The sequence below is a fragment of the Amblyomma mixtum genome, chromosome 1, assembly GCF_055824585.1.
Source record: "Amblyomma mixtum isolate Tamu chromosome 1, ASM5582458v1, whole genome shotgun sequence".
In the NCBI taxonomy this organism is placed as follows: Eukaryota; Metazoa; Arthropoda; class Arachnida; order Ixodida; family Ixodidae; genus Amblyomma; species Amblyomma mixtum.
In genome coordinates this window covers 246,794,823-246,813,653 of record NC_143012.1, presented here as the reverse complement: position 1 = coordinate 246,813,653, position 18,831 = coordinate 246,794,823, and the positions used below count along the sequence as shown (strand labels likewise).

Genomic DNA, 18,831 nt, shown 5'->3' with positions numbered 1-18,831 from the left:
GACCATCACGGTGTAGCTACCACATCCCATGCCGAATCATGTTTTAAGAATCACGTTTTCCGTTTTCAAGCTAAATACAAAACCTCGTTTTCCTGGCATTCCCACCGTGAGTGCAGTGCTCTTTAAGAAATTCTCATAGGCAAAGGCGCCAGCTAGGTAAAGTTGACAAATTCCGTTACGAATAATGGCGTTTAAAAAGAGAGGGAGTGAAACAGAAGAACGAAAGAAAGAGGCGCTTATATACAGTTCTGGGCAAACGGCATGCTGCGCTCTCCGCATCCAGCTTCCCGTACTCACCACGGGCGGAGAACTTCCTCATTAGTTCCACGCCAGTGACAGTGCAGCCTGAGAGGGCGCTCGCGGGCTCGTTCAGAGGTGTAATCCTGTACCAGCAATCGTCTCCAGGCGTGTAGCGTTCCACGTCAGAGATAAGCGACGTGCCTGCGATCAGATGGCGCCACCATAAAATGAGAGCTCGCGCACAGCAGCGAACCGCGTAAGTACCGCGATAAAGAATCGTCACGCGAACACCTTGAACGAACTGGAGCTTGTTACGGCGCAGTGCGAAGATTGCTTTTATTTACAGGTGTTGCATGCCCAGCATCATTATCACTACCATCATCATCATTGTTATTACATTCAATGCAGAATAAAGATCTCTACCAATGATTGCTTCAAGCCTCATGCTATTCGCTGCCCCCTCACCCTCACAATCCCTCTTGCTATACAGCAAATATCCCGATCACTTTCCACACGACAATCTCCAGCCCCCCCCCCCCCCCCCTACCATTTTTCTGTCTTGGAATGCAACTGACTATCAATTTTCTGTTCGACGCACTACAAGTTGCATTTACCTGTATCTCCTGTAATTTCGGGTATGATATCTCTACACCAATAGCGTTCTCTGATCCCCATTGCTATCTTCTGCAGTATTTTCACTAGACAACTTGCCCAAGCGCTCGCACAGTACGCATGACGCGGTTTCTGGAAGATTTCGACGAAAGCTTTCAGGGAGCAGCGTCGAGCAAGGGAACACAAAGGGGCGGGCTCTTACCGTTAAATCCACCCATGACGTACAAGTCACCACCCAGCTGAGCCACAGCAAACGTGCTGCGCGGAGTGTTCAACCTCGGCATCTTGCGCCAGCACAGCGGAAGGCCGGGGTCACTGCGTAGGACTGCGAGGAGTGACAGCACTCGAGTCACAGTCGTACACAGCTGATGTGTCTGCCCATCTGGGCGAAACCACATTATTAAAGCGCTATGACAGCTGTTCGTTGATTGGTGCGTTTCGCACAGGTAGCTGAAATGAGCATGCAAATCTCAGTCCGAAATGTTCATTCTCTCTATTGAGTTATCAAGTACGAAATCTGCAATGAGCAACGCGAATGAATCCGCAGTTATTCTAGGGTGCGTAATTCTGTGCAGGTCTGTGGGACTATCTGACGCATTAATAGATGATTAGTCCACTGGCGTGATTATTTTGAAAAGAGGCTTCAAAGTGGCAAAGCCTTAATGCAGTTAGTTACATGTGCCTGTGAGAACTAAAATATCAGCTTAGAATTCAATGTCGAGATCAAAATTAGATTATCGTTCTGAGCTATGGGACCCACACGCTAAAAACGGTGCTTTTAAACTCAAAAGCGTACAGAGCAAGCCTAAACATTTACGCACAAAAAAACATGGTTGAAAGTATTCCAGTCTTCATTCATTGCTTCAGAACGGAAAAGGGCGTTTTGAAACACTTTAGAAAATTAGTCGTATTCTACTACATGCAGTAGCCTTACTGAAAAAAATATGGCGGCACTAGACTGCACGAGTGACCCTTTTACAAGAAGATGACAATGCAGCCATGAATATCTACTTGCTCCGATTTTCACCCGCACTACGAACTCTTACTATTAAAAGTACGGCTTTTCCCGCCGAGCAGTGAAATATAAGATTTCACTCCCTGTAGGTGTTTTTGAATCAAATTTCAGTACGCAAGCGTTGCAAAGAGCCTCCGCGGTGGCTCATTGGCTTATGTGCCTGCCTGCTGACCCGAAAGACGACCGTCAATCCCGGCCTTCGCTAACGCATTTCGATCGAGGCCAAATACTTGAGGCCTGTGTTCTGTGCGATGTCAGTGCGCATTATTTATCCCAGTTGGTTTAAATTGTCCGGAGAACTGCACTGCACTGTCCCACGTAGCCTGCGTTACTTTCAGACGTTAAACCCTATACAACTAAACCATGTGCTGGAAAATTACTCTTGTGGACTTCATGTGAAAATGGAAAATGGTATTATTACTCTTGTGTATTTTTATTTTATGTGTGGCATGAATTTCATGCAGCCTTATACACACTTGTCAATACTTTTTCTTTTAAACCTCCGTGTTTGGGCCAGAGCATTTGACTGCAGTATGACGAAATAAATGAATTAAAAATTAATTCGCACATTGAACTTCAGCACGAAATGATGTTAAGGGGCATCAAAACTATCGCATTTACTTATGTTTTCCAGACGTGCTGATGGAGCTGACGGCTAATATGCCAACAGATCTGGTAAGCATGCACGTTGCCTCAGCCCCACTGAAAACCATTCTTCACCATGAGTAAGAATTTACCCAGGGTAACTCCAACGGCACTCCCTACCGTGACCTGCCCTAGAATATGAAGCCCATCACTCGACGAAGCTTGCCAGCAGCGAGTTGCGACGAATGACAGTTGTAAGAGGATTGTTCCAAAACTATTTTTGCATAAAAAATCTCGTGCAAAAATAATTTTTCAGTTTTTCTTTACATAAAATCCAGATCAAGTCACTCACCCGAAATTAACCGTCACCAGAATACTAAAATCACGAGTTTCTTCATTATGCCGCTGAATCTTAAAAAAACAATCATTTGTTGAATTTGATATTCTATCTTTAATGCATCGCCTGATTATAGGCCTTGTAAGGCCTGTCTTACCAGTCCGTACGTCTCCTTGCACCTTAGGCACGCACTTATACCAAAGAAAACTAGTTTTGAGGGTAATAGGCCGGACTAAAGGAAGGGCCAGCTTTCGAATACGCACCGCTCTTTCTCATGCGCACGCACCTGTGTATAGACGTCGACGTCCGTCGTAGCCGCCAATGACGTAGATCCTACCGCAGTGTTCTACCATGCGGTGACTGCAACGCGGGTTTAACAGCGGCCGCACGAGGCACCACGAGTCAAGGGAAGGTGTGTATTCCTCGACACTCTCAAGTACCTGCCTGCCGTTGAATCCGCCGCTGATGTACAGGCGGCCTGCGAAAATTAGAACGGCCTCAGAAGGCTGCATGATGTTATTCACTTGATCAAAAAGTCCCTCACTGCAGACCTGTAATGGACTTACACACTGACGTTTGATTCAGCAACGTCGCGGCAGTTTCATCCGATAACGTTCGCCGTAATTGGACAATACCATCGTTTGTTTATGAAAATACGTGTCTAAAAGATTTGCTGAAAGTGCAGAAGTTTTCCTTGCCCAAATAATTTTGCGGGACTCGGAATTGCCATTGTCTCTTCTGAAGTTGAAAGTGGCATGGAAGGTCTGTTTAGTGGGTAAGGATGAGTATCTTACGCAATGCTTTTGACAGCGGGCGTCAGGTCTTTTGTTTTGATTTTGATTTGATTTGATTTATTTGTTTCCTTTCTGATACAGAAAGAGGAGCAAAAGCAAAAGGCGAAACGCCTGACGATGGCTCTTGCCCCGCAAACAGTTTGGCACAAACAGACATTTAACATAGATTTATGCGAAATGTCCCACACCAAGATCTTCGGGGGGAAATAAGAAAATGTCACAGCACTGAGGGAGAAAAATGTTAATAAATTATGCAACGAACAAAAAAAGCGTATGTAGCAAACAACTCGCTTTCGAAGATATAGTATAGTGAGTCAATTTGGAATCATACCGCACAATTTTTTTAAACAGAATAATACGTGATTTCCTCAAGAAAATAGCGCACGCTATTCAAGAGCGGCGTTCAAGAGATCTTTGTCAGTCATAGCGCTGCATTTGTTTCCATTTATTTCAAAGCCCCACAGGTGACCGCAGGTCAAGAGTGAGCTACTCACCTTTAAAGGCACAGGCAGACCCATCACTGCGTCGCCTGCTCATGCGTGCAATCATAGTCCACTGGTTAGTGTGCGGACTGTACCGCTCAGCGGAGGCTGTCCGCTCGATGCCTGCGGTAGAGAGAAAGCAAGGAATCCGATTACCACAGGCCACATCTCGGTTGAAGCGCAGGAGGAGAAAAATTGGGTTACGCAACTAATATACCATATCTGCAGACCACAAAGGTTGCCATTATGTTAATCTTTTACTTTTAAAGGGAAAACGCTTTTAATAGTATGGTTGGTTTGGTTTGTGGGGTTTAACGTCCCAAAGCGACTAAGGCTCTGAGAGACGCCGTAGTGGAGGGCTCCGGAAATGTCGACCACCTGGGGTTCTTTAACGTGCACTGACATCGCACAGTACACGGGCCTCTAGAATTTCTCCTCCAAAGAATTTCTCCTCCAAGTATGGTTTGGCACTTTCGCCATGCCTTCAGGTGCACCGCGAAGAAAAATGCAAGAGTTGTGCTACAGCGAAAGAAATGGAGAGAGAAGAGAAGATAACGCAAATTGTGAAGGATTGGGTGCTGGTCTTAGTCAAGGCAAAAACCGCGCGCAAGCGAACAAGAACGCATTTGATGTGGCACAGATGGGCAAACACGAGGTCAAAGAGGGGTTAGCAGCTGACGGGTTGTAGAAAGCACGTCACAACTCTCATATCAGACTGCTTGCAACGAATTCGCGCAGCGCGATTAAAATGGTATCTTTCTTATTGCTCTGGTCGGCAGTTCTCCCAGAAGCTGGCACTCCTGACGTAAACGAATAGGTCGGTACCAGAGCCCCCTCTTGAGAAAGCGGCAATCGGTCGGTGGTGTACACAAAGTTCCGTATAAGGAGAAAATATTTTACTGCAACTAATAGTAGAGCGAATTTCCCACTCCGATTGCCAACGTAAAAGCGTTCAACACTTCTCGATCTTAGTTACTTTTACAATCTTTCAGACATGTATTTTAATGTGCTTCTGCTCTCTATCCCTGTCTACCTAACCGTACAATAAAGGATTACAACGGTATCCGCCGTTAGGACAAGCTGAAAGAGAAAGCGTCACAGCTGTGTCGAAGAGTCTTCTTAATATAATTCTTCCCGCACTGATCATCAGCATAAAGTGGAATGTAAGGCCAAACTAGAACAGATACCAGTGCCACATTCTCAACACCTTCTAAGGCCGGATCAATCGCTGCTAACAAAGATTATGCCGGGTTTATAGCACTGAAATAATTCGACAGTGCATAAAGTTATGGGGAATAATTTGAAGAATTAACTTTAAGTGACAATGAAAGCAACGTAAATATTATATGAGCGCTGCAAAGTGGGAAGTTTATTGAGTAGGGCGTCTAAGAATATGCATGGCACTGGAAGCATAACTCAGTTTTACACAGGAAAGGATTAATCTGAGAATTATATTTAGCTTCCCCGAAATTGGGTCGTGTATGACGGAATATATTGCTATTTGAATGTCAGTTCAAGACCGCTGTTTTGGCGCTGCACTTTGCTAACTCATGATGATGAGAGGTTAACGGTGGTAGCCAAGATGTGTTTGATGTTTCCGCGAGATACAGCAGTAATCGTTGCTTCGAGACACTGGTAGTTCCCAGAGTATTGCTTTACGCAAAGAAGAAACCATACCTGTATGCCCTCCGACGGCGTAAATATGCTCGCCCAACGCCGCGGCAGCCACATAGGCACGCGGCAAATTCATGGAGGAGTGGTGTCGCCATTCACAGCGGTCCAGGTCGTAGCTGTCCACCGTGCGCAGGTACATGCGCTGCTTGAGACCTCCGACCACATACAGCCTCCGCCGCACCTGCACAACGCCGTGGTACGCCCTGCACGTACACGGAGCACCCACTCATCAAGACAGAGCAAGGGCGCCCCATGGCCATCCTCCTGTGAGGCTGCACGTTTCCAACGAAACCTTATATGCGATGTTTTACAGAGTGAGCAATTGGTTTGGTTTGGTTTGGTTTATGAGGTTTAACGTCCCAAAGCGACTCAGGCTATGAGAGACGCCGTAGTGGAGGGCTCCGGAAATTTCGACCCACCTGGGGTTCCTTAACGTGCACTGACATCGCACAGTACACGGGCCTCTAGAATTTCTCCTCCAAAGAAATTCAGCTGCCGCGGCCGGGATCGAACCCGCGTCTTTGGGTCAGCAGCCGAGCACCATAACCAATGAGCAATTGAGATCTTCTGAGTTAGGTAGTGTTGTTCAGGGTAGATGAGATAAGCCTTACGTTTATAATGTCTGAGAGGGAGTCTGAACAACATATTTCCAAAAACTGTTCTTAAGGACTCGGATGTATGTAGCTATCATGTATAAGAAATGAGCTGCTGGTTAAGCCTTCAGAAAATCGGACCAGTAGGTGCACTCCAAAGGTGCAGAATAAATGAATGCTACGAACAACGTTTAATATGGTTCTGCGACGCACTTTGATATCTTGCGACCCGCGCTATTTGAAACAAATATTTTACTCTCCTTCATTATCTGGTGACAAGGTAGACGACAAAGACTTCCTTTCACGAAGTGTCTTCCTGGTAGGTTCAGTAATCAAATACTAATGTTATTCTAGCGAGAACGCGCAGAGGAATGTTTTCGACAAGTAGTGCAGCTGCTTTGAGCTGATTAAGTAAAAAATACTAAAATAAAATAAATGGTTGTTAAACGTGAAGGGAGAAGCAGGCGTATACGTTCTCGTGTTTTTAATGAGCATTCAAAACCTGTTTTCAGAGAAACTGCTCCTCACAACACACTTGGGCTTTCTTTAGCTGCTTCATAGTCTGCTTGTTTTTACCTTAATATAACTATGATTCAGCGCAAATTATTCACACCTTGGTTATTTTTCTTCGCAAAAATTAATTCTTATGGCTGTTGTTGAACAGGTTTGGAGAGTGCAAACCTGTTCTAGAAAAACAACCTACAGCGTAAATGTGTACCGTTCTAGAAGAGTAAGCTTCCATTTCTGAACAGATTAAGCTGAAAAAAAAGAGTTCTACTTTTCTTTTTTTTTCTAATACTGGGTCGTGCAACAATAACATTTCGCAATGTTTATGGTCAAAGATAAATTCCATATTTATCTCTGTCTGTCGGTGAATGCCACGTATATTGAATTATCTGAGTATATCATGTAATGAATGGCAGAGACAATTCTGCGTTTTTCTTGTTGGTTTCCTCTGCAAGCGCCTTTATCACTTGGTTTTAATTTTCCCAGAGAGTACCTTCTACGACAGACCATATCACATCGTGGTTCCATGATGTAGCACAGCGACGATATCTCATATGTTTAAGAATATTGCCGGGGATATCAAGGTATATAAGTGATTAAATGTCAGCAGCGATTGAGAGAGCCGCATATAAGCTGATAATTCGGAGATGTGCATTCTCTGGAAGGCATTTCACTTGCCTCGGCTCAAATTCTTCGTTCTTGAACTGAAACCACCTGTCGACCCGAGTGTCGAAGGCCTCGATGGTGGATCGCGGGTGGCCCTGGGTCCAGCCGCCGACTATGAAAATAAGCTCGGAAGGAAGACGGGGTAACCACCGCTCGGGGTTGATGAGTCCACAGGTGTCGCAGCGGGGCTGTGTCAGGGGCATGGGCTCTGTCAGAGATGACGCGGCGTTTATTAGACACAATCGCAATGACGCGTCTAGCAGTTCTAAGTACGTCGTGCTACCCTCACCGGTCTGCGGTTGTCCAATAAAAAAAGCTTCACTTATCTTAAGGCGATCGCGAACTACAATCGGCGCCGGGTTATTTCTGGGCAGCATAAAGATGCTCTGCACGACATGCTACAAGTGCCTAATGTCAGCTGGTTGGCACTTCGAGCCAGGCACTGATATTGCGCTGAAAGCCACAAAGGACGGTTCGGGATTCTTTTTGCTCTTTTTTGCTCTTGTACTCATTAACGTTAGCACTATGCCAGCAAGTGGCCGCTTTTGCATCTCTCTAACGCCGATATGCGGTTGTTGATACTGCCACGTATCAAGCTAATATTCCGCCATGGCGAGACGAACCACAGAGCCACCAGCCTGGTCCCATACGTGATGTAGTTGATGTTCAGTGCGTAGTTTATTTTGGGGCTACCAGGGATACCGAAAGCTCAGAGAGTTAGTAAGCTACAGAAAACAATGCAGGCGATTTAACTCTGACAGTACGTAGCCACAAAACCACATGCAGTGCTGACACAAAAAGTGTATTCGTGCCACACAAACATATCCGCAACCAGCAGCAAATGTTCAATAAAGTCCTCAACAAAAGCAAATGTAAAGACCATTTTAAATGGGAGATAGCAGGGAAGGGAGCTCAAGAAGTCCCTCCGCCGAAAACAGACAATGAGGTGTTGGGTCTATAATCAGTCACCTATTGAAATGTGGAAAGCTTGGAGATGAAGTGTGTTCATATTACTTCTGCCAAGAATTCCTTGCAGTTTCAGATTGCAGTAGGCTTTTTCATCAGCTACTAAAAGAGCACCGTTGTCCTGTTCTTTTTATTAGGTTTGGTTTATTCGAGTTTAACGTCCCAAAGCGACTCAGGCTATGAAGGAGGCCGTAGTGAAGGGCTCCGGAAATTTCGACCACCTGGGGTTCTTTAACGTGCACTGACAACGCAAAGCACAAGGGCCTGTTAGCACGCTCTTTTAGCCGTTTGTTTACGGTACGCGTCCTTTTCCGCGGCGTCCGCGTTTCGATGGAGGCGAAACATGAAGCGCCCGTCTTCGTTATTATAACTCTTGTCAATAAACATCCCAGGTGGTCGAAATTAAATCGGAGCCATGCAATACGGCAACCTCGTAGCCCACACGTCGCATTGAAATGTAAAACCAAGCAATTAATTTATTTTGTGCTTTGTTTAGGATCACCACATTAAAAAGTAAAAAGTAAGGTGTACAGGCTCGCTTATACAACAGCAGCTGTCTGCGCTGGCACGCAGCGGTGTCACAAAATGATCAATTCGCTGTAGAGAGTTTGTGGTCACATGACCGTTGTAAATCCATCAGACCAACTTTGGAACACCTTCACACCCCGCAAAATACAAATAGCTCTCTGAGGTACGGCGGAAAGGACCGATAAAAAAAAACGACAACGGCTACAACGAGAGAGGGAGCGCTATTGGGTGATAACCGCTGAAGCAGAAACAACATTCTGAAAATCAGCGTGTTTTGAAAATTTTGCCTTCAAAAAAAAAAAAAAAGAAAAGGAATCGCCGGGTTAATATATGGTGCGTAAAGCTTACTAGTTTGAGGAGCAGGTTGCGAATTGTTGACTCCGCCGGCCTGACTTCCGCCTTCTGCCCCTTGTGCTTCCGGGTTTGTCCCTACAGCCAGAGCTCCGAATGCAGCTGCGGCTGCGAGTGCGGCCACGGCTGCTTGCGGGTTGGCTGCCAGAAGCACATTTTCCATTGCTTGCGCGACCGCGGCGGCCGGGTTCGGTACAAGATTGGCCGGGGCCAGTTGTGGCGGTGGCTTTCCAGGTTCCAGCAGTTGGAGCAGGAGCTTGTCTTGCGAGCACAGGCACGGGCCAAGCTTCAGCGCTTCGATCACAGCGTCCTTGTACTCGGCGCTGTGAGCCAGCGCGGGCCAGCGTAGCTCAAAGTCCTCGATGGCCCTGCGTGTGAGCAGTAGTAGTTGATTATCCTAAACGAACCTAAAGGTAAAAAAGCAAACAAACAACGACACTGTGCAGTGACCAGTTCCTGTCTCTTGATCACATATCAATCGTATATGAATATTACTCCCAAAGTACACATGAACAAAGAAGCGTTATCACTTTACCAGTGCATATTTAAAAACTAAGAACAGGACCCAAGGACGCCATTTTAACGTCCCACTTTAGACTTACTTGCAATGACCGGTAGAGTTTTCTTGTTCTTATTTTGTCGCCCGGTTCGCACAGTTTTAAACGAAGAATGTGCGAATTGCATCAAATCGTGCTGTGCGCTTCATTTACAATAACTATAAAACCTCTCAATCTCCATCTCTCCTTATAGAAACAAACCATATAAAACCTCTCAGCATCCGAAGAAAGATATCAAGATTAGAATTTCTGTACTGCTTAATTCAGGGAAAGTTTGGCATTTCGGCAACTTCTTATGTTACTCCTACATCAGCTCGAGAAACGCGACACACACAAATCTACAGCTTAACTCCTCACTTCGCAAAAACAAATTCTCATAAGTTTTCATTTTTTTCTTAAAACAATCAGTGAACGGAATTCACTACCTGGAGAGGTTTCCATACGATTTCCTGGAGAGGTTTTTAGGCGTGCTAAATTCAAAGAGGCCATTACCAATGCCTTTTAACCACTGAACATGCTTTCTGAAACGTGAATTTGTAATCATTTTAGATCTGACGAAAATGTATATCGGAGTGCTTTTATATCTACATGCATGAATTTTAAACATATGTTTATGTACGTAAGCTGCTATTTGTTCAATTCAATGTAGCCATTTCTTGCAATTTGCTTTTGCCCTTCCTGCTTGGAACAAAGTAAAAGGAATCCGCGCCGTCTGAATATGAGAATATCAGAGACTGAGTGTCACCGCTATAACCAGTTCCTGTCCTCTTTCCCTTTAAATTATCCTTGTGTGAATCAGCCGTGTAGGAACAATAGTGCGCCATAAAAATCAGAGGGACGGTGAATGTAATCGATGCGGCAGAATGAGATAGCATGCACTTTGTCGGTTAAGCGTTTCTTGTTGCTTGATGCCGCAGTGGTTCCAGTCTCCGGCCGTTCCGTTTCGTTCATTCACGTCAAACTACCGTTTCATTGCGCCTTTTTTGCACATTTCGTTTGGAAGCAGATCAATGTTGATAAGAATGGCGATATCCGTGACGCAGGGATGGAAGTCAATGAAAACGATGTTTTACAAAGCACAACGGTAGAGGCTTGCAGTTTAACATGCTGGCGAATAGTTGCACAGATGGCCAGGTGGCCTATAGCTTCGCGGCCGCCAGAGCTATCTGTTGCGGCGCTGCGAGTTGAAGTCGATCATGCTCGAGACTGAGTGTTTTCTTGTTCGTGGGGGCTTGCGCGACGCAGGTTGCACTTGCCTAGCTCTTCACATATGCAACCTGCTACCTTCGGTACTTGGCCAATGTGTAAAACTGGACTACCACCGACCGGTTTACGCTACAACCAGGCTTCTATGCTATTGCATAATATTTGCATTGGTCCACAAAGAACAGCCACTTAAATAAGTTACTGCAAACATGAGTGCGCTCTGTGCTGACGCTCCAAGACGATTAGGCTAATTATTATGGCTACAAGGACAACTCTTCCTGAAAAGCGTTAAAAACATATAGTAGTCAACACCGGTCTGTATTACGTTCTGTGAGGGAGAATTCGGTCAGAACTACCACACGAGCAAGAGATGTGGATTGCACATACTAAAGCGCTGCGTATGGTTTAAGCAATGTTTCTTGATTGTGCAGATTGCAATATCACTTATAACCTTATATTGGGAATAGCTCAATATTCCGAAACTTCGCGAACTGCTCCGCGCAACATAGCTGACCGCTGCGGTCCAGCGGGAGCAATCTTCATCGAGTGTCTGTCGTTGGGCTGGTGAGTATTACAATCATTGTGTCGTTGGTATACTTTCAGAGTCTTTCAGAATTTGGAGATTATAGGAAGGCTCTTAAACGAGCAATCGCTGTGAATGTACGGCGCCACGCAAGCTGCAACGTCCGTTTGCGGTTTGAATACGGGGGTTTACGGACGCACTAGCGGCTGTGTTGGCAGAGCTTCCTCTAATATTAACACACCGTGATAAAGCAATATGAATGAATGGGCGGCTGCCACTCACTCCTTCTCGCAGCGGCCTATGCGCACACAGCGCAGCAGTTCCAAGAGCTTGGAGCGCTGTTCTGCACTGGCAGTGGAGAACCATCGGGCGATTACCTCCAGCACGCTCGTCTCGCTTTCGACGTTTAGCTCCGGTGAGGCCAACAGGTCGTACAGCAGCCATGCCGGGGTCTCGCCAAACGTATCGCTACGCTGCCAGACCTGCATCAGGATGAACGCACGGGAGCCTGTTGCTTTTGCCTCCTCAAGTGCAAAGTACTTTGATTATTGGACCTTCTATCTGATTGAAGTAGTCACATTAGAGAAGAATAGGATGAGATTAAAATGCCAGTCAAACTTCCTCGAACGCTGCGCTCGCTTCATCCACATCGCATCGTCAGGGTGGCTTCGCAGCTGGGTCAATTGACATATCTGGAGAATTCACTCACAGCTATTAACAAGCGCGCATCGTTCGTAGCCAATGAGCGCGCAGTAGACGCTTGCCACAACCACTCCAGAAGCGGGCCGCCAGCAGTCTGAGACCACCCTCCCCCCTTTGTTTCGTGTTCACTAAGGCTCTATTTCAGGGATCACAGTTTCGTAGCAGTATAGTGAAAGTTACAACTGGCATAAGAAAATTACGGACACAGTACCTGTTGAAGCTACCCAGCAATTAAGTTTTTTAGTTCCTGGCATGGCAGCTATTTTATGCGCCAGCTGCTGGGGACATAACAAGCGCTAGCCAATGCCGAAGATGTTTCTGAGGCAAGATTCTTCATAAATTATGTTCCTGCATTGCTTGCTATCTATCCTCGCCTTGTACTAGAGTTCGAATGATTTGCGAGGTGTTGCAGGTAGCGGAGCGTGGAATGCATGCAGCAGCTCACTTCTTCAAAGTTCCTGTGTGCGTAGCGGATTACGGCATCGGTGAACTTGGGGCAATAATAGCGACGCGTGAGCGTCCCAAGGAAGAGGCAGTTCTCGGGGCACATGGAGCGCAGCAGCAGGTCCAGGCACTGCTCTCTTGCCTCGTCCAGGAGGAGCATGTCGGCCGCCTCCAACACGTCCAGCACGTTTTCCTTGTTCACGCATAGCTGCAGCGCATGCCAGCGACAATAAATCAGCTGGACCACATTTCTTAAGGACTCCTTTATCGGCCCAACGTTTTGCCACTGCGCCTTTCGTCGCAGTTAGGGCACCTGGATCATGCCAATTGGGATACTTCCTGTTCAACCCAGGCCGAGGAGGTCGCGTATCGATGGAGGAGAAATTAAGACGCCCCTGTACACCTTAGTGCACGTTGAAGATCCCCAGGTTATCGAAACGTATCCGGAAGCCTTCACTACGGCATTTCTTTCATCCTATTTTTTCCTTCCCTCACTCTTTTCTCTCTCCCCGAAGAGCGCGGTAGAGGTGTCCACCAAAAAATGAGACAGTTACTTGGCTTTCCTGTTCATCACGAGCAATTTAACCATTGGGCACATGTATACATATCCGATGATTGCTTCGGCCGAGGTTAGGAGACTATCGCAAAACGTGAGGAAATTAATGCAATTTGTGTTAAAGTTGCAAAATCCGAGATAGCTGATAAACTCAGCAGGGCCAGGCAAAGAAATCAGTCGAACAGATGCGGTAACAAGAATGAAAAGATATGACAGCTATAGGGATAAGTTAAGAGCTAAAGCAAAGATTACATTTTGAGCATTTCTGAAGTAAATTGTGATGGACAGTGACAGTTTCTATTTCTCGCCACCAAGTGGTGCCTTCACCTGGCCTACGCAGAGGTAAGAGACTAGTCAGGTTTTTAAGGAGAGTTTCAGAGCTGGTATTGTGAAGGAGCTAAGGTGCAAAACACTTTGACGTCAGGAACTCATAGGAAGCAAGCAATGTCACTAGCCATTTGCGGCATCAGACACAAGGCAGATCATTGGCGAAAGTGAGAAAATAAAGCGGGCTATGCAAGCTGGGAGATTAAACCCGAGGCAGGCATATGGCAACACTTCCTTTAATTGTCTGCTACTTTCATTGTACGCTACTCAGACTACAATATACTGGCGAAGGAGTTGCATCCCGTGAGCTTGAGCCAACACTGAAGGACGAAAAAAAAACAAAATGAATCATAATTTCCATAGTATGATTACATTAACCGGGTCAAGTTGTTCTGTCGCGTGTTCCACCAAAGCAAAACAATTTAAACATTGAAATGTCCTCCCTTTTGTTTAGCAGCACGCAATTGACATTTCACAACAAATTTGCCAGTACAGACGTGGTAGCCTTGCAGAAAAAACGCTGCACTTAAGAAAAAACACTGTGCGCGCGTGACACATTGGATACCTTCAGCATAGCGCATACCGCTGCCGCTTACCGAGCACAGGGTCCCGCCACTGCGCATGCGCAGATCGCCCTGACGTTCCCGTCGACAGCTTGCCTGCTTGCTGCGCCAGGACTAAGCGCGTACGCAGCGGCGGCGAAAGGCACGAGGTAAGCTTTAGCGGTAGGGGTACGCGCTGTGCTAAATGCATCTATTATATCGTTGTCATATACAGACGCTAGGTTTAATTTGTTCATACGGCATTTTTTTTCGCCCGAACAAGGCCGAGCTTGCATTTCGACTATAACTGCATTCTTTTTTTATGACTATTCGGCGTAAAACTGTACCATTTATTGTTACGCACTTCGGGGGGCCAGTAATGGTGGTTGCTTACAAAATCTTGCTAGGTCCGAAATTGATGCACGTGCACGTGTGCAGAAAAGTAACATTTGTGGGCGAGATGAAAGATAAAAAACATGAAATCGTCCCGATCTCCTCCTACCGTGCACAACAACAAAAAAACGCAAAGAAACCTTTGCCTTCCTCCCATACTTACTCGGTGGGCACCTGGGCTCACTGAGATTTTTAACGAAGCAAGTAGGGCAGCTGTAGATTTCGTTCAGACAAACAACAAAAGATTGCCTCACACTTGAACCAGATTTTGCGACTTATCCCAGCCGCGACTGCACGAGTCTTTATTCTTTTTTTTTAGTAAGACGTGAGAAGCCCTGACGATTTCACCTCCGTGCACCCTTCTCCCTCGCCCATCCCTGCCTGCAGAAATCAAGCGAGCTAAGAGCTGCACCATACGTGTAGTACGTACAGGCTTTGGTGCTCTGTGATGGTGCTGGTAATAACGCAATCAGTGCACTTTACGCTCAAAATAAAAGAAGGCACCCTTGAGGAGCGCCTTACTGTCTACTTCATCGCCGCGGTTGCCCCTGGTTCCTGTCCACGTGTGCGATCCGCTCCACCTCCTCTCTCGCAACGAAATTAGGCGGAAACGCGCCAGCACCGACCTGGTCCGTGTACTGGAAGGTGAGCAGCACTTCCAGCGAGGCTCCCTTGACACCAGCGACGAGCACGTTCCTCGGCGCACCGTAGTCCTCGCCGAACAGGGCCTGGAAGTACGGGCTCGTTGTGCAGAGGAAGGCACGGTGCGCCCGGAACTGGCCGCCGTCCGTCGTACGCAGCGTGCAGTCCGCCAACGTGTCGCCCCCGGGAAGCAGCCCGCTGCCCGAGAACATGGCGGCTGTCGGCTTGCCTGCGCCTTGACTGCGTGGCAGGTCACGTGTCGGGAGGCTGGTGGTGTGCCCAGAACCTCGCGCGCCTCAAAAACTTCGATTTCATCTTTTACTGTGGCACTGATACCCTCAATTCATCATCTGTCTACCGCAAACATAGTCGCAGCTCGCTAAACTACATTTTTTCACTCAAGTGGCGTTTTTTTCGGTGTTTTTCATGTTTTTCGGTGTGTTTGTCATGTGTGTGTGTGTGTGTGTTTGCACGGTGAAATGACTTGGTGTTGGCTCTCAAAAAGACTCTTCTTTCCTTCTTCGAGACGATTTCGACAGCAATTTTGTTTCTGCTTTTTTTTTTGTGCAGCACGCAGCCGTTGATCACGTCATGGTGGCGCTTTGGTGTTTGATGATGAGGTCCTCTTGCTTTTCCAATTTTGTTTTTTTTTTACAAAGAATATTTCTCTCTTCAACCCAAATATTTATTGCATTAATTAAAATATCGTTAATAATAAAATAGACACGGTGTATATCTGCTGTGGGAGCATAGCCAAGAACCGATACCCGACGCCACAGGTCACAGAGAAAACATTCTTAAATACTGGAACTTTTATTAGAGAAGTGCCCTTAAGAAGTGCTGAAATTCCACGTCGTCTTCACCACCCCAGTGGGATAAACCACCCCAGTGTTGCTATGTTGCAGTTTTCTCGTGTTATTGTTATGAATGCGGTAGAAGTCGGCCGATAGTTGGTTGGCCACTGGCTACGAACAGAAAAAAAATGGAAGAGATTCAAGGCAGGCGCTCCCACCGGTGGATCTTGTGCGGGTCAAGCCGCTGTACCCGAGCGACCAACCAATAATTTAACTGCCACCTGCCGCGGTGGGTAGCTTTCTAACTATCCGGAGGGCGGGTTGTGATGACACCGCAAGGTCACGCGACCTTGGTGGGTGACCAGCCTCCTAAGTTGCGTTCTGGGGATTATCTACCAGAGGCATGCCCGTGATTTTTCCCTCACAGCGTTGATGCCTACAACACCTACACCAAATTTTCTAGTAAACGGGGCCTTAACGCTATCGCGTTAGTGCTCCCGGCACGGTTGCCTATTCTCGAGATTGCAGAAGCGTGAGTGGCCATTACACCGCGATGCCTCCTCTGAGTAGGCCCATTGCTAAGCCCCTCAGCATTACAACAGACGCCATGTTCTTGAGAATGCCCGTACTCAAGCTCATAGTAGGGCAGGGTCACTTTGATATGATTTATTTGCGACGTCATCAGTGCTGAGGACCGTGAAAGGAATGCTTTAAACAGCCTTGACTGGGTTCATGGTAGGCATATATGATATTTTTAAGAAACGGAAATACACAAACACGGACTCAGGCATGCATAGACCTGGTACAATTTCCAGAAATAAGAAAGTTCAAAGGAAAAAGGAGCATTTCATGATGTATACACAGTGTGGCGATGCACAAAAAAAGGTACAAAGTAGGAGCACAGCACAAAGCAGTATTGAGGCATTGAAGCAACTTCCTTGTCAGAAGCAATGCGCAGTAAGGACATCCATAATTAGTGCGTCCCCGAGATATCTGTTAGGTTGGGTATTGCGGGCACTGTGTGCCTGGCGTTTGCGAGTTAGGTCTGCTATGTGACCGGAAATATTCTTTTCCCGCTGAATTGAGCTAAGATAACGCGTACTCAGTATTGGTGCAGAAATTACAGGGACTGTGATAATGTTCTTTGCTTAAACAGAAGACCTTTGTGGCTATCGAATGCAGCTGTCGTCACTGTACGAATTGGCTTTGGAACCACGTAAATTTCTGTGATATCTCACTAAGGTGCACTGCCGCCCACTAGGGGGCAGTAATTGATATAACTAAAAGACAAGGCATTATATCACACACGCTCATTGCGAACTGGCGCGCAATATGTCTGTTTGAAGAGGATACCCGCCATACGCTAAATTTTATCTGCAACTTCGTCTATGTGAGCATGCCAAAATATGTGTTTTCTAACACTTCATGGAGATATTTACCTTGAGGTGTTACATCAGCTTTAGCAATGGCTAGATGGTGGAGGGTGAATTTAGTTTCTACATTGCGTATTATGTGAGCATGTAAACTAATGCTTTGCTAACACTTCATCAAGAGATTTACATTGTGGTGCTATTTACATTTTAGCAATGGCTAGATGGTGGAGTGTGAGTTTTGTGTCTACATTACGTCTTTACATTGCCGTACATTGCCAAACGGAATAGGGTAATAGGTAGCACAAATTTCAGGAGTATGCTGTTGTTGTCAGCGCATGTGATAAATCTCGCAGTGCTATCTTTGTTAACAAGATCATTGATGTAGAAAGAGAACAGTAACTACTTTCGCAACAGAGTTTATTAAAGGGAGGAGACTGCAAAAAGAATTGGCAACAGCCACGGTCATGGACTGGGATATCTTTTTTGGAAAAAACCGAGACCAAAAACCTAGGGTCAAAATTGAGAACCTGGGCAGATGGGCCCTCACTCTAAACCAAGACGTAGAAACGGCCACTAAACTAACAGGTGCAGTGGAAGTCACGCAGGCAAATGTATGCGCTCCATCTGCTTCGTGTTTCCCTAAATCACGTAAGCTTCTTATGTAGTCTGACATTTCTGCCGCGCACTCCATATTCCCTCGCAAATATTGCCGTTCGAAACAGTAGCAAGGTTTACATTGAATACAGTGATGAAACAGCACGATAAACGAACTGCCCACTGTATCAGACGACTAGATCACAATTACACACATGTGGCTCTAGAGGACGCCTGTGGTCTTTAGCGGAGGCAGTCGGGGATAACGTCTGTAGCGCCGTCTGCGACAGCGCGTGGAGATATATCGAGCGTTAGCCGCGGCGTTTGAGAACTCATTATTTCCGTAATGGTGCCTAGGCTGTCTAGTTTCAACGACTTTATTAGTGAGAAACCGAATCATGTCGGATGTAATATATCGAACTACAATTCGATTCTTCTTACTACCTTCAAGTATTTGGAACAAGCATGGGCACTCCCTTCGCACCCACTTACGCGAACATTTTTATGGGGCTACTAGAATCTCAACTTCTAAATTCATTTCTAAAAAAACCGCTTATATACCTGCGTTACATAGACGACTTTTTCATGATATGGGAGCATGGGGCTGAGACCCTGAAGACATTCGTCACACATTTCAATTCATGCCACTCCAGCATTAAATTCACCTTCAACTCCTCGAAAACGCAAGTCAATTTCCTTGACACCACTGTCCGTTTAGAAAATAGCAAGCTCAAAACCACACTTTACAGGAAGCCCACTGACCGACAACAATACTTAGATTTCACTAGCCATCATCCAAGACACTGCAAACAAGGTATATTCGTAGGA

At 46.2% G+C, this 18,831-nt stretch overlaps 1 protein-coding gene across 1 annotated transcript in view; it reads right to left on the bottom strand.

Moving 5' to 3' along the window:
• The window catches only part of LOC149371409 (uncharacterized), a 17,167-nt gene extending 1,713 nt beyond the window's left edge, over positions 1-15,454 (bottom strand). The window contains exons 1-10 of the mRNA XM_089580042.1: positions 15,227-15,454; positions 12,784-12,990; positions 11,919-12,118; positions 9,348-9,718; positions 7,518-7,713; positions 5,743-5,942; positions 4,078-4,188; positions 3,076-3,267; positions 1,055-1,177; positions 298-441 (exon numbers count right to left, since the gene is read on the bottom strand). Coding sequence (XP_089436168.1) covers positions 298-441; positions 1,055-1,177; positions 3,076-3,267; positions 4,078-4,188; positions 5,743-5,942; positions 7,518-7,713; positions 9,348-9,718; positions 11,919-12,118; positions 12,784-12,990; positions 15,227-15,454 — 1,972 coding nt within the window. The remainder of the gene's footprint in view (positions 1-297; positions 442-1,054; positions 1,178-3,075; positions 3,268-4,077; positions 4,189-5,742; positions 5,943-7,517; positions 7,714-9,347; positions 9,719-11,918; positions 12,119-12,783; positions 12,991-15,226) is intronic.
• Between the last annotated feature and the right edge of the window lie 3,377 nt (positions 15,455-18,831).